Raw genomic sequence first — 21,435 nt, 5'->3', positions numbered from 1 at the left:
GCTTCGTGCCTTCCTTGGACTCGCATGGGTCCCGTCTCTTTCACTTCGGATCCGCACAAACGATTTTGCAAAAGCTTCTTCCGCTTCGAGTCATCTCTTTCTGAGAAGCGAGTCGCTATGAAAATAGAAAAAAAAAGGCATCCATTCTCCTCCTCAAACGACCTGACGGAACTAAACTAAAGAAAACGAAGGAAGCAACGAACGAGCTCGACTCTCCTCGCTCTGCCCTTCACGAATCCTCCGAACGAAGATTCAAAGGGCCGAGGTGGAAGAGAGACGACGAGGATCCTCAAAACCGTAGTAGAGTAGTCCGACGAGCGATGGGAGGGGACGGAGAGTGGACGAGAAGAAGTGAGGGGGTTGAGAGCGACGGGTTGGACGAGGTTGATGAGTCGGAAGAGGTCCTGTTGCTTGAACCTCGACGACGACGACGAGTTGAGTCTGGTTGTTTGAAGAGTGGAGTGGAGTGGAGGGTGGAGTTTGAAAATTGTTGTAGAAAGGAGTCGACACAGGTTGAGAGAGAAAGAAGGACCTGTAGCCCTGGAGGAAGAAAGCAAGACGAGGAGAGAGAAGAAAGTCAGTCGGGTCGTCGCAAAAAAGACTCGTAGAGAAGCAAGAAAGATGAATGAAACTCACCTCCTCATCTCCCTGCCCTCACTCGATGTTCGATCGGTGAAAAAGGTGGAGAAAAAGGGAAACTGGCGTGAAACGTAGCGGAGCGAGACGAGACAAGTCGGAGAAAACCTAAACGGAGCATGGAAAACGGACGATGCAAAAGAAACTATTAAGCTAGTGGGTTGAGAAGAAAGAAGAGCCGTGTACGATGGAGAAAAGCAAGTGTTAGGTAGGGATGTGAGGGAAGGATGTACAGATGGAGTGGAGTGTGGGTTGGAGAAACGAGAAGAGAGAAAAAAAAAAAAAGCTGATGTAACAAGGAACGGAACGCGGACGAAGGGGGAGGGGAGGGTGGGAAGGGTTGAGAACCGACGAGCCGAGGAGAGAGTGGGAGGGTGGAGACGCGATGGTGAAGGAGAGCGAGGGTATATGCGTTTGAGGAGAAGCGAAGAGCGAAGAGGAGAGGAGGGGAGGGGAGAGATGCCGGACCAGCAGCGATGGAGGTAGGTCGAGAAGGGGGGTATGGTTGTTGTTTGTCGAGTGTCCGAATCGAAATGAAGTTGACCGAGAGGCGAGCGAGAGAAAAAGGAACGAAAGAAAGAGAAGAGAGAGAAGATCCGACGAACGGACCCTCTCTTCCTCCCTCCTTCCTTTCCCCTCCTCTCCTCCCTCCCAAAATCGACCACCAAACCGACTGCCTGAAACCCTAAACCCCAAAATCCCTCATCATCCTACAACACATCGCCTGATCCCCACACCCCCAGCGACCGAGAAGAAAAGAAAAGACTCAAGCGACGACATCAACGTCCTCGTCCAAGAATCCTTTTCTCCCTCTCGCCACTTCTGACCAACCACCCATCTAGTACCACGCCTGAGCAGGCTGGCCAGCACCATCCTCAGGTCGTCGTCGAGGAGCAGCAGCGGGAGGAGGAATGGCCTTGGTCTGCGATCGAAGCCTGCGAGAACGAAGGAAGGGACGGGAACGACAAGTCAGCAACGGCGAGACGGGGACGCGACGTATGAGAACGAAGCATGAAGGAGAAGGCTGACTCACTGTCGATCAACTCCAGGAGCAGTTCCGTCGTCCTCAGCTCCGATAACCCTCCTTCCACTGGGTCGAGCAGCGGGCGCGGCTCCAGCAGCAGCGGCGGCGGCGGCAGCGGCAGGGTTGGACTCCTCAGCTCGAGACTGAACGGACCAGTCGAAGACGTAGTCGTACTGGAAGGCCTCTCGAACGAAGAGGTCTCGGAAGAGCTTTCGAAGGTAGGAGTAGTCGGGCTGTGAGAAGAGCGGAAGAGAAGGGAAAATAGTCAGAAAACGAAACGGCGTCGACGCGTCGAGAGAAGAACCAGAGCAAGAAGACTCACCTTGTCGTCGAATCGGAGGGATCGGCAGTAGTTGAGGTAGATGGCGAACTCGTTGGGGAATCCTCGGCAGAGAAGCTCGGTGGGGGTGGTCATCTGGAGGAAAAAAGAGGAGGTGGGAACGAAGCATCAGCTCGAGTCGTTCGGATCGAAGAAGCGTTCGAACGACGAAACGGAAAAGAACGATGGAAGGCGACTGACCTTCTTCTCCATGATCCTGTCGTACTTCTGCTTCTTGGTAGCGGCCTTGAGTCCCTGCCAGGGAAGCTGTCCTCGAAGGAAGTACATGAGAACGTAACCGAGGGACTCGAGATCGTCTCGTCGAGATTGCTCTGTTTGAAGTCGAGACGAAGGCGAACAAGTCAGCTTTTCGCACTCGAGAAGGAGCATGACTCTCGGGGAAACGAAAAGGAACAGTGGAAGGAGAACTAACCGACTCCCAAGTGGGTGTTGATGGAGGTGTATCGAGCGGTTCCGGTGAGGTTCTTGTTCTCCCTGTAAGGGATGTGAAGGTGGGTCTTGGGATCTCGGTACTTCTTGGCGAGTCCGAAATCGATGATGTTGACCTGGTTTCCTCGCTTTCCGATTCCCATGAGGCTGGAGGAAGAGAGGAAGAGGAGTCAGCGACGACGGAAGGGGAGACGGGAGGAAGAGGAGCGAAACCTACAAGTTGTCGGGCTTGATGTCTCGGTGGATGAAGTTTCGAGAGTGGGTGTACTCGACTCGGGAGATCTACAGACAAGGGAGAGAGGGGAGATCAGCCTTTCCGTCGAAGAAGAAAAAGAAACCGAGGAGCGAGGGAAGTAAACGCACGAGCTGATCGGCGAGAAGGAGAACAGTCTTGAGGGAGAACTTCCTGCTGCAGAAGTTGAAGAGATCCTCCAAACTAGGTCCGAGGAGATCCATCACCATCGCGTTGTAGTCGCACTGAAATAATGAGGAAGGAAGGTTAGCTCGTGATGCGGAAGGGAGGCGACGACGACGGTACGGTCAGACAAAGAAAGAAGCTCACCTCAGTTCCGAACCATCGAACGAAAGGCACTCCGACTCCTCCAGCGAGCGACTTGTAGACCTTGCTCTCGTACTCCAACTGAGGGTGCTTGGCCTTGATGGACTCAAGCTTGATGGCGACTTCCTCTCCCGAGACGATGTTGACTCCGAGGTAGATGTCACCTGAAAGGAAGGAAGAGAGCGAGAGATCTCGTCAAGGGATGAAAGGGAGGAGATGTGAGAAGCAAAGAGTATAGACTCACCGAACGATCCGGATCCAATCTTCTTTCCGATCCTGTACTTTCCTCCAACGCGGAGATCGGTAGCCATTTGAGGTCTGAGGGAGGGAAGGCAAGGGAAGGAAGGAGCGAGATGGCGAGATTGGAGGGAAGGTTGGCGAATAGAGGTGCGTTCGAAAGATGGTGTATGCAGTGGGAGATGGTGGTGGGTGGTAGAGGAAAGATATGAGGTGTCGGTAAAGGTGTATCGAGAAGAAGAGAGTAGTGGAAGAGTGAGGATAGGGAGAGGAGGGGTTGGTTGTGAAGCGACGAGATCGATTGGCGAAGGTGAAATGGCGACCGGATCAACCAAGACCGGGAGAGGAAGGGAAGATAGAGAGAAAGTGAATAGAAAGAAAGAGACGGGAGTCAGTCAAGTGCTCTTGATGAAGAGCAGACGCGAAAGGGAGTTGTGGGAGAAGGGAAGGAAGGAGGGTCGAAGGATCGTTCCGTCGCGGCAGAGAGGAAGGTGAACGGAGGAGCTCGTTTCCTTCCCCTTTCCTTCCTCCCTTTCCAACACCACAAACGGGTGGTGAGCCCTACCGGATCTCTATAGCCTCTAAGCTGACTGGCAGCTCGAGGTACAGTAGTAATCCTTGGAACCAGAGGAAGTGGAGCGTTGAAGATGGAACGACTTCTAGCTGAGCTCCCTTCTCACGCCAGCGAGAGGAGCGGCGAGCCCAGACCCTTCGACTCCTCCTTCCCTTCCTCCTTCTCTCCTTCCTTCTCCTGCAACCAAGTTAGAAACAAGATAGAAGCGTGTACTAACGAGATAAGGGGTTGTGGTAGAGGGTAGAGGGAGGGTTGAGGTTTGAGGGTTTGAGGGAGAGGGAGGGCGAGAGGAGGATTAAGGTTGTCCGAAGGGAAGGGAGGGAGGTTTGGTCGAGAGAAGGATCGACGAAGAACTGGGAGAGGACCGAATCCGTATACGAGAGAGTGGTCGCACGGTGGAGGAGAAGATAGAGCGACCGTAGAAGGAGGTGGGAAGAACGAAGAAGGTCGAGGTTTGGATGGAAGAAGGGCGAGGGAGGCAGGCAGGGGAGGAGAGGAAGGAGAGAACAGAGTCAGCAGACGGCAAACGAACACCTCTCTGTCTCCTCACAAGACCCCAAAGAGACCCAGTTCCGTTGAGGAGGGAGCAGCATGGACTCACGAAAGACGAGAGAAAAGAGCGACCTGACGAAGAGGACTCTAAAGAGAAGGAGAAGGGGAAGAAGGGAGGGGAGGGATGTGGGTGAGGGAAGGAAGAAGGTCGCGGCCTCGAGCAGCCCTCTCCCCCCCGATTATTTCTGAATTCTAGAGATCAACAAGAAGATTTTTCGAGAGCTCTCCACGTCCTCACACCCTCTCCCAAAAAGACAGCACCGTCTTCGCAACCGAAAATTGAAAGCTGTGAGAAAATCTGCCCCGAGTTGGGTCGCCGCGACCTCTCAGCGAGGCGACGGGCTTGTTGACCTTGACCTGGGCTTTTCCCGTCTTCTATTCTCAGCTCGCTTACTGTCTGAGAGTCAATCAGCTTCCCCAGCATCTATTTCCCCTCCGAAGTAAAGTTCGTCGCTGTTCGAGTCTCGAAGCGTTTTCCGTCGAAGGTCAAACGGACGACGAGCATCGCGTCGTCGTGTTCGTGTCTCTTTCTCTCTTCGCTCTCTCTCTCTCACGCGCCGCTTCTCAATCATCTCATCAGCCCTTCTCTACGGCCCACTTGATTCCCTCCATCACATGCTCTAGGAAGATCGGGTCCTGCAGTTCGTTCATCGAAGGAAGAGAGAAACGAAAACGTCGCTTAGTCTTCGGAGTCGAGCTCTCCTCCAACTTCTCTGGTAGAGGAAGTGCGCGAGAGTAGGTTTTGAAGACAAGAAACGGTTGAGACTCACCTCCCAGATTTCTTTGGTATGTCCGAGAGCGGTGAAGAACGATCGACCTGCAGGAGGGGAGGACGAGGATGGAGAGACAGCGGCGTTGTGAGTTTGGAACCAAGCTGGAGTTCGAGGGAGGAGAGACGGAAAGATAAGAGAGAGTCAGCGAGCGTCAAGTTTGTGGGAGACGGAGGAGGAAGAGGGAAAGGAGGGAAGGAAGAGAACAGACGCGTCGACAACGTCGCAAACTCACCGATGGGATGAGGTCCAGGTCCCATCGAGAACGAAGGATCGCTCGAGGTGTTTCCTGACTCTGCGATCCATGAAGAAGAAACCCCAGTCAGCTTTTGGAACAAAGAAAGAGGAAGAAACGCGTCGGAGAAAAAAAAGCTGGACGAACTGTCGAAAGAGTCGGGGTCGACGGTGAGCAGGACCTCACCTCCTACGGCTCTGGGATCAGAACGGAAGTGGTAGACCTCCTCTGTAGGATGGAAACAGGAAGGTTGGTCAGTTTGATTAAAGAAAGGGAGAGAGAAAGAGAAGGACTGACCTTCGAACGTCCATCGGTCGGGAACGCTCTTCATCGAAGGATGGGATCTGTTGAGAGGGATGAAGGTCTGAACCCACAGAACAACAGGCGAATCTATCAGCTAGGTTTTGTGAGAGGGAGAGGCTGATTTTTTGACTGACCGGCGTGGAGATCTTGGGGTGAAAGTCGAACAGCGCTCCCATCCCTCGTCGAAAGAAGTCCGTTCCGAAGAGGCAGGCACACCCAGCATGCACGCCTACCAGTGCTCCTCCCTTCTCCAGGAAGCTCAGAAGAGCAGCCTTTCCTGATTCAGTGAGCACTGTGAAGAAGAGAAGAAAGGATCAGAGCTCGAAAGAGGAGAGAGGTAGAGAGATGGGCGAGGGGGCTCACCTTCGCCTGAGTTGTGCAGGAAAAGAATCGCATCAAAGCAAGCGAGCCCTTCTATCGTGAAGAGTTCTCGATCCTCTGAGAAGGTGAAGTCGATCTGGTACTGCTGAGACTGACCCTTGAGGGCTGAGATGGCGTTTGGGATCGATTCGTGGCGGAAGTCTGAATTGGAAGCGGGGGACGAGTGAGCTTCTTTCAGCTGAAGAAGATGAGAACTCGAAGATTCACCTTCTGTGCGAGTGTAGACGAGAACTGAAGAGGCCGACATGGGTTTCAGAGAAGGAGTGAGCGTCAGAGGGAAAGGAAAGGAAGGGAGGAAGGTGAGCTCGAATCGACTCTCCTGCGCCGGAGGTGTGCCCGACTCCTTTCGAAGCTTCTTTTCTTCCCTCCCGCTTTTCCACTCTCAACCGCGACCTGGTCCACAGAAGGTCCCTCTCAACAGCGACCCACTCTTACAGGATGATCTCTTCAGGAGACGCTCGACGCGTCTCTGTTTCCCACGACTCGAACGAGCGTCTGACGTCGACTTCGTCTTCCTCCTCCTTCCCTCTCCCCCTCTCCTCTCCTTCCTCCTCCTCCTCCTCCCACCCCACTCACCCTCGAAGCGACATGCAACTCACCACCAGCACCACCGAGGAGATGTTCAACATGTCTCCTTCCACTTCCTACTCCTCCTCGCCTCAGCAAACGACCAAAGGAGAGAATCCTCGAGCCTCACGGGACCAGGAGAGTTCAATTTCGTCCTCCTTCCCTCTGGACTCCTTCTCTCCAGGATCGTCGAATCTCAGCAGCTGGAACAGCGAAGGATACGTCAGGACTCCAGGGAACTCGTGGGGAGTCGAGGGAGGGGCTTTCGGTGGAGGAACGTCCAAGGAGGGAGCCGTCGAGATCAGGGAGGAGGAAGAGGAGGAACGAGAGGCCAACGAACTCGATATCGAACCGTCAGTTTCAAGGAGCCTTGGGATTGATAGGAAGGGCAAGGGAAGAGCCATCGCTCAAGAAGGAGAAGAACAAGCTCAAGCCGAGGAACCTAGAAGGAAGGATCAACCGAACTGCTCTTTCACCGACACCAACCTCCCTCCTCCCTTCCTGCCTTCCTCCCCTCTTCTTATCTCGCCACCAACCCCTATCACGGACTCCCCTTCAGCTTCTGCTTCGCCTCCCATCCTCTCCAACGATTCGCCACCACCGGAGGTCGCCGTTGCTCCTCCCGTACCCTTCAAGGTCTTCCGTTCCCCAACCCAACCTTTCGTCCCTCGACCTCCTTCGACCTCCTCTTCCCTACCTCCCTCCATTATCTCCTTCCCAGGAATCACTCCCAGCAGCGGCAGCACCCCATCGCGGCTCACCTCTCGCTCCAGGGCCAACTCCCTCCTCTCCTTCTCGCCCTCAGCATCAGCCAACTCGTCGGCGTCGGGATCGTCCTCCGTCGTGGGAAGAAAGCTCGACGAGATCAAGGAGAAGCTCAAGTCGAGCAAGGTCGGAGCGGTGTTCAAGAAGAAGAGTAGCGTCCCTGAGGAACTCGAGAGCTCCGTGGCCAGGGTGGGAGAGAGCTCGACGCGAGGGGAGGGAGGAGGGAGATCGAAGAGGTTGAGCTTGTTTGGTCAGAGAAGAAGCAGAGCAGAGGGCCTCGTCGGTCTACCCAGTTCAAACGTCGAAGGGACCAGCCTACCTATCACCACTCCCATCATCGAGCTTCCCTCTCCCACCACTCCCGTCGATGTCGCTCCCTCAACCAACCTCCTCGGATCACGACCTCCCTCTCCCTTCCCATCGGCTCGACCTCCTCCTCCCAGGTCTCATCACCTCGTCGCACCCAGACCGATCGTCACTCGAGCCGTCACCACCACCTCTCTCACTCCTCCATCGCCTCCAACTCCCACCCCGTTCCTCCTTCCTCGTTCAACTCCGGCGTCCCCCAACTCGAAGAAGCTCGCTCTTCCTTTCTCTCCCACCTCGTCGAACAACCCGTCCCTACTCTCCCTCACTCGTCCTTCGTCACCAGCACCTCCTCGACGAATGGATCACTTTGATAGGATGTTGCCTAGGGAGATCAAGCTGTTGGTGTTCAGGACGTTGCTGGAAATTTGGAAAGGGTGAGTCGAACGACTCGTCGTCGAACTTCCCACCTCGATCGAAGCAGAAGCTCAACTTCCTTTGCGTTCTTCTCTTCAATAGAAACGAAGAAGAGGGACTCAAGAAGTCGGAGAGGTGGATCGGTGAGGTTGGAGGGAGAAGAGAGTTGATCAAGATCAGTCGCGTGAGTCCCGACGCGTCCTCGAAGGCGAGCCTCCCAACTCGAGCTGACTTTGTTCTTCGTTGCCCTCGTCACAGGTCTCCAAGTCGTGGCTTTCCCTCGTCTTCGATGGTGAACTCTGGTCTACCCTCTCCGCTCGATCCTACGCCAACCTCCCTCCCCTTCACCCCGGACAGACCACTCCCTCCCTCTCGAACCTCTTCCTCCCCTCGAACGTCGTCAACATGGCCACCGTTTCCGTCCACACCAACACTCTTCACGTCATCGCCTCTCACGCCGGACCCTTTCTTCGATCTCTCGACCTCAGGAATCTCACCTCCCTCTCGAGCTCGACGATGCACAAGATCGCTCTCGCCGCATCGTCGGCGCCGCTGGAGAGCGCCAGGAGATCCTTTGAGGATGGAAACGGAGGTCATCCGGGGACGCTGAGGCTGGGCTTGGATCAGAAGGAGGGAGTGACGAGGTTGACGAAGCTGGATCTGGCGGGATGTAGGAGTTTCAGTGGAGGAGCTGTGAACCATCTTCTTGCGAAGGTGAGCTGTCCTCTTTTCCTTTCGAGACCGTTCACGATCTTCGTTCCTGACTCGGCTTTCCTTCCTTATCATCAAAAGAGTCCTTTCCTTCGTAAAGTCAACCTTCGAGCTCTCCCCGTCGTCACCAACGCAACGTGCGACATCCTCTACCTCAACTGTCCTCACCTCATCGCCCTCGACCTCTCCCGATCCCTCAACGTCGATTCCTCGGGCGTCTCTCTCCTCACAGGACAAGCTTCTTCCCAACTCCTCTTCCAATCATCACCTCCTCGTCCCATGAAGGAACTCCGTCTCGCAGGACTCAGCAACATCGACGACGACTTCATGAGCGCTCTCGCTCGAGGAATGCCTTCACTTCAAATCCTCGACCTCTCAGGATGCAAATCCCTCACCGACGACCACATCCTCGCCTTCATCACCCCCGATCCCGATCCTTCCTCCTCCAACCCAACCATCGCCCTCACCTCCAAGGAAATGGGTCGAGATCCCGCCTCCTCGACGATCTACTTCAAACGCCTCACGTCCCTTCGACACCTCAACGTCTCCGGCTGCAGTCGTCTCACCGACGTCGCTTTCTCTCACCTTGCCTTCGCCGTTCCGAGGCTGGAGTTCTTGGAAGCTGCTGGGTTCGGGACGAGGTTGAGGGACGAAGGGTTGACTCGATTGTTGGCGACGACGGAGGGGATCAGGAAGATCGATCTCGAAGGAGCGAGTGAGGTTACGGATGGCGTGTTGGGAGTTTTGACGCCTGAAGGGGACGAAGAGGGTGGGACGGGGTGGAGTTTGGAGCACTTGGTGTTGAGTTACTGTGGAAGGCTTACGGCGGAAGCGATGCTAAGGCTGGTGAGGGGGTGCAGGAGGTTGAGAGTTTTGGAGGTTGACGTGAGTCTTCCCTTTCTTTTTTGGTGGATACCGAAACCTCAGAAGGACCTCAGCTCACTCTACTTCGTCCTCTTTCTTCAACAGAACACCAAGATCTCGGATCAGGTCGTGAAAGAGTTCGTTCGTCTCTCCACGTCGCGTCGGATTCTCGGAGCTGAGATCGCCGTCACCGACTCGTTCGTCCTTCTTTCTCCTTTCTCTTTCCTTCTACAACATACCAACTCACGCTTCCCCTCTCTTCTGCAGTCGAAACCTCACGAAACAAGCCATGACTGACCTCCATCATCGTCACACTCGACCTCGATCCGGTTGGAGAGGCTTCTCCGCTCTTCCCTTCGCCTACCAGGACGCCGACCTCGACCCCGATCTTCTTCCACGAGGTCCAGGTCGTTCCGAGGTCGATCTCACTCGAGTCGTCCTCAAGAGTTTCTGGGGTTGGGGTTTGGTCGATGAAACTCGAATCCAAGTCGCGTCGGCGAGGAAGAAGAAGGCTGCTCTTGCTGCTGTTCTTGCTTCCTCAGGAGGAGATGGAGGCCCTTCGAGATCGTTGACGACGGTAACGGGAGGAAGGAGACTGCTGGGGTGGAGAAGCAGCTCGGGATCGGGAGTGGTGATGCTCGATGGAGTTGCGAGCTCGTCAACGACGCCGCCGTTGGGAGGAGGGACGCCTCCTTCTTCTCAGCAGCAGCAGCAGCAGGGGCAGGGGGGTCAGGTTGGAGGAGCTGGAACTCCTGGCTCGATGGGGAGTGAGTTGGATCCCAGGGCGGGATGTGTGGTGATGTGATTGTTTGCGTTCTCTCTTTCTTTCTCTTCGCCTTCTCGACATCTTTTGTACTTTCGCACGCCCTTGAACGATCTCTCTCTCTCTGTAGATGTTAATTTCTCTTCATCAAGTCACCTAGATGGTTTCTTCTCTCTCTACTTCTGAGCGTCTCCTCCTTTGTACCAGTTTTCTTCGCGCTTTATTTGTTGCTTCTCTCCCATCCCCCCTTTCCTTCCACCTTCCACCTCTCTATTTGGGCTAAACACGTTTCCCCTTTCTTTTTGCTTGTATCACCTCTTCGCTACCTTTTCTCACTCATACGATGATCCCGTCGACTTTTGTGAACTGAAGGTCTCGAAAGCAAGGGAGCTGTTGGAATTTGACGCGTCGAGGTTTTCTTTCACAACAGCATCTTTCGTTCTCGTCCTCAGAGAATCATCCGACACATCCACTCGATGGCTCGTAGCACCTTCCACCAGCAATTAAAACATCTCGTCTCAACCAAAAGCTCTCCTCAAACCCCAAACCTCCCTCTCCTCGTCGTCTCACCACGTCGGTTTGAAGCAGACCTTCTTGTGCCTCTTCCAGTCGGACCGTTGATGATCTGTAACGAACGAAGAGTAGGAAAAAAGTCAGGTCCGACGTTCGGTGAGAGAGAAGGGAAGAGAGGGCAAACCCTTCGAGCAGTAGCGAACGTTGAGGCACTGGATGGGAGACGCGTCGAGAAAGGACGAAAGTCAGCATGAGAACGACAATCGGAGGGACAGATGCGTAGATGAACTCACCCTCGAACAAGCCATCATCTCCTCTCCATCACCCAGCTTCACACAAGGCGAGCAATCCGACTCAGTCTCCACCGCCGCTCGACGGGTCTCACAGGACCACCACACCTTCATTTCACTGGAGGAGTATCTCCTCGGATCACCATCTCGACCAAACCGCTCGGCCATCTCGGTCATACATTCCGTCGTAAATCCTCGAGCTTGCATCTCAGCTCGAAGATGCGGTTCCTTTTCGGAGCGAGACGCGACGGCACGGAGACTTTGGCTGACCGTGAGTGGGAAGGAAGGGAAGGGTGTGCGAGCCGGCAGGTTCTGAGCGAGAGCGTAAAAGATGAAGATGGTAACATCGACAAGCTTTGAAAGGGTGTTTGGGCCGTTGGTAGCTTCCTAGAAAGGAGAGAAGACCCATGAAGGAGCGCAAAAGGTGTTAGCAGGCAGCCAAAAGAACTGAAGAAGGGTGCACGAACTCTATATTCATCCAGGTTCGCAGAGATGCGTTCGAGAGGACCTGAAAACCTGAGGTAGAGGGTGCAAGCTTCGTTTGGGAAGGAGCGAACGAAGCGACAGAAGGAGGCCGTCCGGACGGAAGCGACAACGAGATGGATGAGGGTGAAATAGGAGGATGGGAGCCAAGGGTACTCCTGGGCCAGAAAGGTGCGGACGAGGGATGGTAGAAACCTCGAACAGAGCTCCTCCTGAAAGATATCCATCGGAAAAAGGAAGAGGGGGTCAGGGAAGCGACGGTTCAGCGAGTGAGTTGCTGTCCACTGACGATGTAAGATCTTCGTTGTACAGCAGAGAGCCCGTTATACTATTAACGTATATCATATTAAGTAAGCGTAGCACTGTGGAGCAGCGATAAGAGAGAGAGGGACTCACAAAGTGGAAGTGCTCGTGAAAAGCAGGATTCACCTTCGCCTTGTCCTCCTCCGACATCTGGGACAGATCTGCGGCAGTCCCATCTTCCGAGAGACCAAGCAGCTGACCCAGTACGTTTGGGGAAGGGACTTCCATCTTGGGAGGAGGCGAGAGTGCGAGTGGTAGGAGGAGGAGGAAGGTGGAGGAAGAGGAAGAGGAAGGGAAGGAAGGGGAGGTTGACGTTGAGCTCAACTTCGAAAGGTCGTCGATCCCCTTCCCTTCTTCTCTCAAGACTCTTCTTGACCCGCCGCAGCTTGTTTTCTATTTTTCTTCTCGAAGCGAGACACTCTGAAAGAACTAGCCTCTACATCAACGAGCTTTCTCTGAACGACATAAGTCGAGGACGGAACAGATGTACGAAGAAGGCTCGACCCACCCTTCGCTCGTCTCTCCCCCTCGCTCTTCAACAGTCCCCTCGTCACCGATCTTTTCTTTCGTCGAGCATAGGCGAAACTTCAAGGGTCGCACCCAAGACCACTGCCGACTGGACTGAAAAGAAGATAAAAAAAAAACGATGAAGGGCGAAGAAGTCCGCCTTGTTCTCACCGCGTCGCGATACCCAGAGTCGTCTTCCAATTCTTCTTGCCCTTGTCGTTAAAGTTCATCAAATCAACTCCCAACCCCTCCCCTACGTACTACTGCCTGCTCAGAAGCTACTCTCCGTCGAATCCTTCCCCGTGCTTCGCGTCGCACTCGATCCGATCGAGATGGCTGCACAGAAAAAAGATGAAAAGAGCGAAGGTCGTTCAGTCTCGTACTTCCTTCCTCTTCTCGAGTGGAAAGGCAAAACTCACACGAAAGGATGCCATCGATGTATTGAGATCCACTCCTGTTGAAATCGAGAAACGAAACCGGGGTGAGCCTTTCCCGACGCGTCAGGGAGAATCGAAGGAAGAAGGAAAGGCGACGAACCATTTCTGATGCGTGAGCACATCGCACCCGAGAGCTTTCTCTTTCGCTTGAACAAGGTTGACGTAGGCGAGCATCCCGTCGGTTTTGAAGTTGGCGGCGAGTTCGGCTGTTCGAAGAGAGGTTTCGAAAGGGTCAGTCGAAGTTTGACGCGACGTCGACGAAGGACGAGAGGTAGAAGGACGAACCAGTAGCAGCGGCGTTGGAGTGAAGACCGGCGAGGGAGACGAGTTGGAGGATGAATCTAGACAAGGGATTGAGAGTCAAAAGGTCAGCTTGAGAGCGGTTTTTGCAGCGAAAAAAAGAGAGACGACGGAAGCTCACCCTTCTTTCGACAACTCCCAAACAAACTCCTTCAGGTCCTCGTCTCCGAATCCATGAGCACTCCAGTTGAACGAAGGAGAGAGGTTGTACACCAAGATCCTTTATTCCAGAAGTAGAAATCGTCAGTTCGAGTTCGGCAGAGCAAAGGAAGACGAACGTCAAACTCACTTCGAAGGGAACTTCTCTCGAATGACCCTCGCAAACTTCCTCGCCTGCTTGAGATCCGGGTTCTTGGTTTCGAGCCAGAGAAGATCGGCGTAAGGAGCATAGCCTAGAGCCCGATCGATGGCGGACTGCATCACGTCGTACGAAGAAGGGAAACAAAGTCAAAAAGTCGTCGAAAAAAAGGCGGGACGACGAAGACGCGTCGAATCCGAACTCACCTCAATCCCCCCCGTCGTCCTATAGAACCCCTCACTCGTCTTCGGAGCCTCACAATCCCAGAACACCTCCTCCCCGCCCCCAAAGATCTTCTTCGCCAGCGCTCTCGACACCGAGATCGACTGATGGGCCGACGACGCCAGGAACTCGTCGATCGCTGCTGTTGAGTCGGTCGACATGGACTGGAAGTTGGCGACGACGGCTTCCTGGAAGGTCATGAGCTTGTGGTCTTCGATCCAGCGGGACTCGACGGACTCGATTTCGGCGGGGGAGGTTCCGGAGGCGACGAGGTTGGCGAGGTGTTCGGCGAGAGGGAGGGAGGAAGGGAGGGTGGAGCCGAGGAGGAAGCGATGGCTGGATGGGGAGGATGAGGAGTTTAGTTAGACGAGATGGTTGGGAGAAAGAGAAAGGGAAGGGGAAATGGGACTCACTCTCGAGGATCAACCGTCGACGAGAGGAGATGGCTGGACTCCGAATCGGTTCGAGCGATCAAGACGTTGTCCGATCCGAGGATATCCCACTGAAGTCTCGTAGCTACGAGTCGTTGGATGTGATCACTCGTAGGGACGAGAACCTTCCCACTGCAAACACGGAAAGAAAAGAAAAGTGTGAGTTCGGAGGGAGGAAACGAGACGAGACGCGTCCAACTCACCTCTGATGCCCACACTTCTTCGCTCCATGCAGCTGATCCTCCAAATGAACAGCAGCCGCTCCAGACTCAGCAAAGAGCTTAGCGAGTTTCATCACTGACGAAAGACCTCCGTGACTGCAAAAAAAGAACGAGGAGATGATCAATCAGCGAAGGTGCGACGCGTCCGAAAGAAAGAAAATCCAAATCCAAGCTCACCCAGCATCCCCATCTGCAATGATAGGCCTCAGGTAATCCGTCCTCTCCATCTCTGCGTCCCTCAAAGAAACACACCTCATCAGCCAAAACGTTCCCCAGACGCAAAAAACAAAGCCCCAAACGGGACTGGACTCACTCCCTCTCTTCTCTCCCTCCGTCTCCCTCATCCTCTCGTCGTAATGGATCCGATCATGCAGCGTCTGAGCCCTATGCAGTCTCTGAACCTGATTCGGAACCGTCGTGTAAGGGTAATCTCTGCACAAAATCCCCAAAACACGGAAACCGAACAAAACCGTTTAGCCCTCTTCTCCCTCCTCTCCCTTTTCTTTTGCGAGCCGGACTGACCCCAAATCAGGCCCAACCTCGTTCGCTCCCGTCGTCAACAAGCTACTGCATGCCCAGCCTGACACGTAGACGACTTCCAGACCTGCTCGAGCGAGTTGGGTGACCTGGCAAGCAAGCAAAAGAAAGATTGGGTGGTGAGCTCAAGCGTTTCGTTTCCCCTCTTCTCCCCGAAGTAGTGCGTGCCGTGCGTACCTGAGCAGGATCGATAGCTCCCAACGTATGAACCGGTTTCCCTTCTTGTTCCCTCGTTCGAAGAAGCTCCCATAGCTTTCGAGCCATGAGGCTGGAGGCGGGAGGGATCACGTCCAAGGAACCTTTCAAAACGAAACGAAACGAAACGAAGATGGTGAGCTCTCGACCGTTTTTCCCTCCCAACCCTCCGACTCCTTATCTTTTCACCCCAAAGAAGAGATTGGAAACCCTCTACCAACCCTGTTTCAACACGACGTCCCTAGCGGAATAACTCCTCTTCTTCAACCCTTTCCAGCGTTCGTCCGTCGACCAGGCGTGCTCGAGGGAAGCGATCCGACGGGAGAAGGACACCTCTTCTTCGACGGCGGTTGGGAAGGCGAGAAGAGGAGGGCGGGAAGAAGATGCTCGAGAAGACATCAAGGAGATGGTTGGGCAGCGGAGAGGATGGGGGAGTCTTGAGGAGGGACGAAACATGCGAAGAGGGGAGAGGGAGATGGATGGGTGTTGAGAGAGAGCTCGGGTCAAGCCGGTCAAGCTAGCCCTCTCCAGACCTTGCTTTTTTTCTCTGAGGAAAACCCTTTTTCGGTTTCGGCTCCGAAAGATGTAAGAACTAGACGATGGATATAGAAGGTCCTCATAAATCGAAATCGTCGTCAACAAAGAAAAGAAAAGGAAAGGAAAAACAACCCAGACCCAAACGCGTCTCGTTCAAATCAACTCTCCCTCTCTTTCTTCCCTGATCACCCTCCCTCTCACCCTCTTCCACAACCCACCCACTCCCTTCCTCCCCACTCCCACCGCTCCCAGCACGGCAACCAACCCGGCCGCAACCCATCCCTCCCCCCAATAAACTGACCTCTTCCTCACCTCCCCACCCGTCCCTTCGACCTCCCAGTGCACCACGAAACTCCCTCCTCCAACCTGCCAGTTCCTCACTCTTCCCCAGTCGTCCACGAAACCCGATACGCCCGTTGGAGAGCCGTCGCAGAGCAACAAAGGCGAGGAGGATTCCAAAGCGCGCGAACGGGCTTGGGAGAGGAGGGAGAGCGCGATGGGCAGGGAGGAGAAGGTTGAGGAAGGAAGGAGGGTTAAGGAGGTGCGATGGGAGATGGAGGAGAAGAGGGTCGGGTGGTTGAGATCTGAGAGGGCACGAGAGATGGTGAGTGAGAGAAGGGAGGAAAGAGAGGGAGGGACATGTAAAAGGGAAACGAACCGTTGCAGATTAAAGTTGTCAGATGAATGGAACGAGTATAGTTTGTTTCAACTGATGCCCAGGTTGATTTAGGAACGTGAGGAGGAGGCGGGAGAGGAAGAGTGAGGATGGGAGGTGGAAAGGGATGGCCCGAGGAGATGGAGAAGGATTCGACGACTACATATCCAACGAAATCTCCTAGTCTAGTCAGTTTTTCTCACTCTCAAACACTGAAATAAAGTGACTCAACTCACTCGGCACAACCTTAACTTTTCTATACCCACCTACAACCTCTCCCGTCGGTCCAACCAAAACCATTCCATTCCCCTTCTTCTTTCCCTCTCCCTCTTCCCTCTCGCCATCCAGTCTCCACCTCCCCACCACCCCGACCCCGATCCAAACGCCCATCCCTCTACTAACCACTCCCACTTCCTTGATCGCTTCCTCGAACGAAGCTTGGTTCTCCACCTGGATGGCTCCTTCGGGCCAGAGGAGGACGCGAGCGGAGGAGGCGACGCGTCGGGTTTCAGAGAGGAACCGGTCGAGATCCGATTGAGTTTGGGAAGAAGCAGGTGCTGAAGGAGGTAAGATGCAAGCGAGGGAGAGAGGCGTGTGGGTTGAAAGGGGTTGAGGGGAAGGAAGAGGGGAGGGAAGGAAGGAAGGGAGGAGGTTGAAAGCGAGGAAGAGGAGGAGACCGTTGGTGAGGGTTAGGAAGCGAGGCTGGGAGGGTGTAGAGGGGTCGTCTCTGTAGGGTTCTTCTTGAACTTGTTCTTGTCGTTGTTGCTGATCTTCTTCTTCCTCGAATCGAACGAGGTCCTGGTGTTGATGTCCGTTCGAAGAAAGGAGGGCGTCGGGAAGCAGAAGATCCCTCGGATGGAGCGCCTTGAGAAGCAAGACCGCGAGAGCTCCTGCTACGAGATCGATGACTGCTGGTCCCCATATTTTGACCAGAGGAGACAAGGAATCGAATAAGAAGCCGTGGGTGGGAGTCCAGGATCCCTTGTGGCGAACGAAAGGAAGCGAAAGAAAGAGGTCAGCTTGATGCTCCTCCTTGTATGTAGTCCTCCGCTCTTCCTCTTGAAACGAACGAACGAACGAGCACTGACCTGCCTGCCCATGGGACTCGCTCTCCCAACGACCATCCATCCTAAACTCCAAACGATCGGAAACGTCACGTTCCTCAGTCCTTCCCTCCCTGCTCTTTCGTTCAACCACCTCCTCTCCACCCACTTCCATCCGCTCACCAACCCCAAGATCCCAGTTGCGAAAACGAGACCCATTAAGCCCAGTGCAACGGCGAGTTCTAATCTGGATCCCAAGATTACTGAAGAGGAGTGAAGATCGAGGTAGTAGCTGAGAGAGATGCCCAACGATAAGAAAGGGAGGAGGGAGAGGAACGAGGAGGTCGTCGTGAGATGGAGGAGGAAGCAGACGAGGAACGGCGTGAGAAACGGAGACGGACTGAACCCTAAGGAGCGAGTGGAGAGGAAGAGGAGAGCGAGGTGAGGAAGGAAGGGGGTGAGCTTGTGCGAGAGGGAGGAGGGGAGCATGGGTGGGTAGTGAGCGTTTGGAGGAAGGAAGGGCGGAGCTGTTGATCAGCTTTGGTGACCGAGACAGAGGCCGAGTCAGGAGTAACCTCTCGAAAAAATCTTCCTCGCCAGAAACGAGTATCTACCATAAGGGAGTCAAGGATCTGAGATCCCCTAAATCATCATCGAATCCCCCTCCACATCCATCGTCTCTCCCTCCCCATCCCCTCCCGTCTCGTCTCCCTCTCCCTCCTCGTCGAGATTCCTCGAGATGCTCATCTCCCTCTCCTCGTTATCATCCTCCTCCATCATCCTCGACGAACCCTCCACCTCCACCTCCACCTCTCCCTGCCCTTCCGTTACGGTAGGCAACGGGATCCCTTGCGCGTCCACCCTGAACGGATCGAACTTGTCGCTCGTGAGCACAGACGGCAATCCCTTGATGGATTGAAGCGCTCCTCCGAGTTCGATGGAGGCGTTGAGGCTGAGCGTGAGGAGGGTGGAGACTTGGGAGGAGTGGGAGTTGAGGGAGAAGGCCTGGGAAGGAAAGAAAAGAGGAATGGTGTGAGAAAGGGAAGAGAGGGAGAAAAGAAAAGACGCGTCGAAACGAACCTCGTGATAACTCTCGATGGCTCCGTCGGTGTCTCCTTGGAGTTGTCGAATCATTCCGATTCCGGTGTAGGCGCTGTCGCAGGTTGGGTCGAGTTGAAGACATCGTTGGTAGGAGGCGAGAGCTTCGTCGTAGCGTCTGATCGGACAAAACGATCAAACGCGTCGGTGGCTCGTTTCGTTCCTTCCTCGGACGGAAACGAAGGACAGAAGAACACTCACTTGACGTGTCTTAGAGAGTAAGCAAGATTGAGATGAGTTGGTGCCCAGGTCGAAGGAGTTCCTTGCATCTCAGCAGCCGCTTCGAGAGCTTTTTGGAACTGAGAGATGGCTCCGAGGTAGCTACAACGAAGAAAGAAAGAGGTCAGACCACGAGCTTCGAAGAAGAGGAGCGGACAAGAGATTCGAGAGACTCACTCTCCGTTTGCATAAGCAACGATTCCCATCTCGTTCCACAGCAAAGGGTCCGTCTGGCAGATCGAAGCGGCGGAGAGGAAGTGATCTCCTGCGACGGCGACGTTTTGGAGTTGGAGGTGTTCCATTCCGATGAAGAGGAGAGGGAGATGAGATCTGAGAGTTAAATGAAGCGCTATTAGAGAAGGAATCGAAGACGAGAGTGAACCGCGAGGACTCACCCTTGGAACAGACGCGTCGAAGTCGAGTAGGCGATGATGGCTTGATCGTGTTCTTTCTCGAGAGCGAAGGAGTGAGCGAAGGCGATCCAAGCTGGTCCGAAACGAGGATCCATGAGGGATGCTTTTCTGTGAGGTGAGAGAGAAGAGAAAGAACGAGTCAGCGAAAGAAGAGATCGAAAAAGAAGAACGAAAGCAAACTCGACGAACCCAAAGTATCTCCTCGCCTCTCCCCATCTCTCTCCAGTGAAGTACCAAAGTCCAACAGCGTACCAGCTCGTCGCATCGTCTGGGTCGGCGTCGGCGAGTTCGTGAGCGAGAAGGAAGAGAGCTGAGCGTAGGCGAGGGAGGTGGTGCATGCAGGCGAGGTGGAGAGGGAGAGTAGCTTTGTGGTTGGGGACGATGGTGAGGATGCTGATCAAGCGAAGAAGGAAAGGAGAGTGAGTTCTGAAAGACGAGAAAGAGGAGAACGAAGAGATTCACCGAGAAGTGACGGCGTAACACTCGTTCCATTTGTACTGAGCGTAGAGCGTATCGGCGAGACCGAAGAGAACGTCGGCGTTGTCTGCGAGAGCATACTCTGCTTCCAGACGTCGACGGATGACGGTGATCTCTCGAAGGTGTTTGTACTGATGGAAGCCAGATTGAGACGCTTCAGTCAGCTTCGATCCTCGTCCCTCTTCCCTCAGCTCGACACGAAGTCAAACTCACCTTCTTCAGCCTGACTGTATACATCATCCGGATGAACTCGGCACACTCATCGGTCTGCTCCTTGTAGCATAGACTTTGTATCGTATCCCATTCTGGGACACACGGAGAAGGAAGAAGAGTCAGTACGACCAAAGCAGTCGAGACGCGTCGTTCTTCGAAACTCACCTTCCTCGACGTTCATCATCTCCCCACCAACGAGAGCCGAGAAAGCATCGTAGCATCGTACATCCAGACTGAGAGCCTCCAGGAAAGACTCCTTGGCTTGAGTTGCTGACGAAAGACGAAGGTGGATCTGACCACGAAGGAGGCACATCGACGATTCGAGCTGAGGGAAGGAAGGAAGACGAGGTGAGCTTTCTCGATCTCGAGAGGTGAGGAAAGAAGAGCTACGGACCTTGAAACCTCCATCCGACTTGATCGTCGGGCCGCTATGTGCTGTGAGACGAGAAAGAGAATTATCGGTGCGCCAGACGTCTTGAGAGGGAGGAAGAATGAAGCTTACCTGTCCCTTGAAACGGATTCGAAGGACCCAGCATCTCCAACGCGTCCGTCCATCGACCCATTCGGACCTGAGTAGCAGAGGAAGGGAAGATCAGCTCACTCTCCCCTACTTCGACTCGATACGAAGCACAAGACTCACCTGACACTGAGCCGCCAGATACCTACAAGCCAGACTCAAGTCAACCAACCTCCTCCCGACCTTCCCTCCCGCTCCTCCATCTTCCTCCCACAACTCCTCGCTCAGGATCCCACCGTCTCCAAGGATGATCTCCCTCTCCCTCCTCTCCTCCATCTCCATATCGTCTTCCTCCTCGTCATCCTCGTCGTACCGTCGAGCTCGTTCTTTGCCCTTCGCAGAGGAGGAGGGCTGATGTTGACCTGAAGGGTTGGGTGGAGGATTTGGAGGGTGGAGAGGATGGATGAGGATTCGAAGAGCTCGAGAATATTGGTTTGAGAGGAAGTGAATCTGAGCGAGCCAGAAGGCGTCATTTCGGTCTCCTGTGGGAGGTTGTGAAGAAGAACAAAGGGAAGGAAGGAGAAAAGGGTGTGAGCTCGAACGCTCCTTCTCTTCGTCGTTCCTTCCTCCCTCCCGCCCGTCAATGAAAAGAGCAAAATCTCGACTTACCCGTCCAACTAAGAACCTTATCCCCCCAGAAAGCTGCCGTCTCGTACAGATGCTGCATCATCGCGTCCTGCCGCCAAGTCCTCATCTTGTCGACCATGAGCTCCCATCCTTCCTTCGATTCCTCCTCCTCCTCCTCTTCGACCTCGTCTCGATCCTCAAGCTCCTCCCCGAGATCGAATCGAACCGAGTCCTGAGCAGCTCCTGTTCCAGGCATGCTGTAAGCTGTTTCGTCTACTGTCGTTCCTCCTGCATGCTGCTGCTGCCTCAGACGAGATCGTAAAGGAGTGATGCCTCGTCGGTCGACGCTTCCTCCTGCTCCTCCTGGCGAAGCTGGAACGAGAAGGTTCGAGTTGTTGGGATTCGATGAGGAGACGGACAAGTTGGAGTTCTTGCGACGGAAGGTGTGCTTGTTGGGCAGGAGACGGGGGGAAACGTGCAGGATGGAAGAGTTGTTGGCACCGAAAGAGGGATCTGGAAGGAGGAA

The 21,435-nt window shown here is 54.4% G+C and overlaps 8 protein-coding genes across 8 annotated transcripts; 2 read left to right on the top strand and 6 right to left on the bottom strand.

Moving 5' to 3' along the window:
- Positions 1–1,474: 1,474 nt before the first annotated feature.
- BDY24DRAFT_405657 (casein kinase 1 family protein) lies at positions 1,475–3,299 on the bottom strand (the record flags this gene model as incomplete). The annotated part of the gene is made up of 9 exons (XM_076642660.1): positions 1,475–1,571; positions 1,670–1,893; positions 1,983–2,075; positions 2,181–2,311; positions 2,413–2,576; positions 2,647–2,711; positions 2,793–2,906; positions 2,992–3,152; positions 3,233–3,299. 9 exons carry the CDS (start codon positions 3,297–3,299, stop codon positions 1,475–1,477), a joined length of 1,116 nt encoding a protein of 371 aa, XP_076500610.1.
- A 1,609-nt stretch (positions 3,300–4,908) lies between these two features.
- On the bottom strand, positions 4,909–6,310 carry BDY24DRAFT_346686 (ThuA domain-containing protein). Its single transcript, XM_076637634.1, has 8 exons — positions 6,248–6,310; positions 6,023–6,181; positions 5,794–5,951; positions 5,654–5,720; positions 5,504–5,584; positions 5,357–5,416; positions 5,122–5,225; positions 4,909–4,987 (listed from the first exon to the last, which is right to left on the bottom strand). Exons 1-8 carry the CDS (start codon positions 6,285–6,287, stop codon positions 4,928–4,930), a joined length of 729 nt encoding a protein of 242 aa, XP_076500609.1. The 5' UTR covers positions 6,288–6,310; the 3' UTR covers positions 4,909–4,927.
- Positions 6,311–6,393: 83 nt separating this feature from the next.
- Positions 6,394–8,310, top strand: BDY24DRAFT_91397 (uncharacterized protein). The gene has a single exon (XM_076645234.1). The coding sequence runs from the start codon at positions 6,479–6,481 to the stop codon at positions 8,117–8,119; it is 1,641 nt and encodes a 546-aa protein (XP_076500608.1). The 5' UTR covers positions 6,394–6,478; the 3' UTR covers positions 8,120–8,310.
- BDY24DRAFT_367996 (uncharacterized protein) lies at positions 8,039–10,619 on the top strand (the record flags this gene model as incomplete). The annotated part of the gene is made up of 7 exons (XM_076638003.1): positions 8,039–8,115; positions 8,198–8,279; positions 8,354–8,809; positions 8,888–9,691; positions 9,776–9,867; positions 9,938–10,437; positions 10,564–10,619. 7 exons carry the CDS (start codon positions 8,039–8,041, stop codon positions 10,617–10,619), a joined length of 2,067 nt encoding a protein of 688 aa, XP_076500607.1.
- Positions 10,620–10,999: 380 nt separating this feature from the next.
- On the bottom strand, positions 11,000–12,250 carry BDY24DRAFT_411419 (zinc finger MYND domain-containing protein; the record flags this gene model as incomplete). Its single annotated transcript, XM_076642924.1, has 5 exons — positions 11,000–11,058; positions 11,131–11,158; positions 11,240–11,623; positions 11,704–11,931; positions 12,116–12,250. 5 exons carry the CDS (start codon positions 12,248–12,250, stop codon positions 11,000–11,002), a joined length of 834 nt encoding a protein of 277 aa, XP_076500606.1.
- Positions 12,251–12,800: 550 nt separating this feature from the next.
- BDY24DRAFT_411418 (isocitrate lyase and phosphorylmutase) lies at positions 12,801–15,569 on the bottom strand (the record flags this gene model as incomplete). Its single annotated transcript, XM_076642923.1, has 14 exons — positions 12,801–12,865; positions 12,949–12,983; positions 13,067–13,172; positions 13,252–13,307; positions 13,388–13,486; positions 13,556–13,680; positions 13,771–14,122; positions 14,200–14,349; positions 14,421–14,534; positions 14,616–14,667; positions 14,752–14,870; positions 14,961–15,064; positions 15,153–15,274; positions 15,392–15,569. 14 exons carry the CDS (start codon positions 15,567–15,569, stop codon positions 12,801–12,803), a joined length of 1,677 nt encoding a protein of 558 aa, XP_076500605.1.
- An 850-nt stretch (positions 15,570–16,419) lies between these two features.
- Positions 16,420–17,943, bottom strand: BDY24DRAFT_91214 (uncharacterized protein). The gene is made up of 2 exons (XM_076645231.1): positions 17,451–17,943; positions 16,420–17,343 (listed from the first exon to the last, which is right to left on the bottom strand). The coding sequence occupies exons 1-2, from the start codon at positions 17,892–17,894 to the stop codon at positions 16,552–16,554; spliced, it is 1,236 nt and encodes a 411-aa protein (XP_076500604.1). The 5' UTR covers positions 17,895–17,943; the 3' UTR covers positions 16,420–16,551.
- A 104-nt stretch (positions 17,944–18,047) lies between these two features.
- On the bottom strand, positions 18,048–21,165 carry CDC16 (anaphase promoting complex subunit CDC16; the record flags this gene model as incomplete). Its single annotated transcript, XM_076644020.1, has 13 exons — positions 18,048–18,410; positions 18,486–18,621; positions 18,705–18,824; positions 18,900–19,052; positions 19,118–19,243; positions 19,325–19,528; positions 19,598–19,743; positions 19,826–19,917; positions 19,991–20,150; positions 20,220–20,260; positions 20,328–20,394; positions 20,466–20,824; positions 20,952–21,165. 13 exons carry the CDS (start codon positions 21,163–21,165, stop codon positions 18,048–18,050), a joined length of 2,181 nt encoding a protein of 726 aa, XP_076500603.1.
- Between the last annotated feature and the right edge of the window lie 270 nt (positions 21,166–21,435).

The sequence above is a fragment of the Mrakia frigida genome, assembly GCF_051309035.1.
Source record: "Mrakia frigida strain ATCC 22029 unplaced genomic scaffold BDY24scaffold_2, whole genome shotgun sequence".
Taxonomy (NCBI): domain Eukaryota; kingdom Fungi; phylum Basidiomycota; class Tremellomycetes; order Cystofilobasidiales; family Mrakiaceae; genus Mrakia; species Mrakia frigida.
The sequence above is the reverse complement of the archived record's forward strand: the minus strand, read 5'-3'. Positions and strand labels throughout refer to the sequence as shown.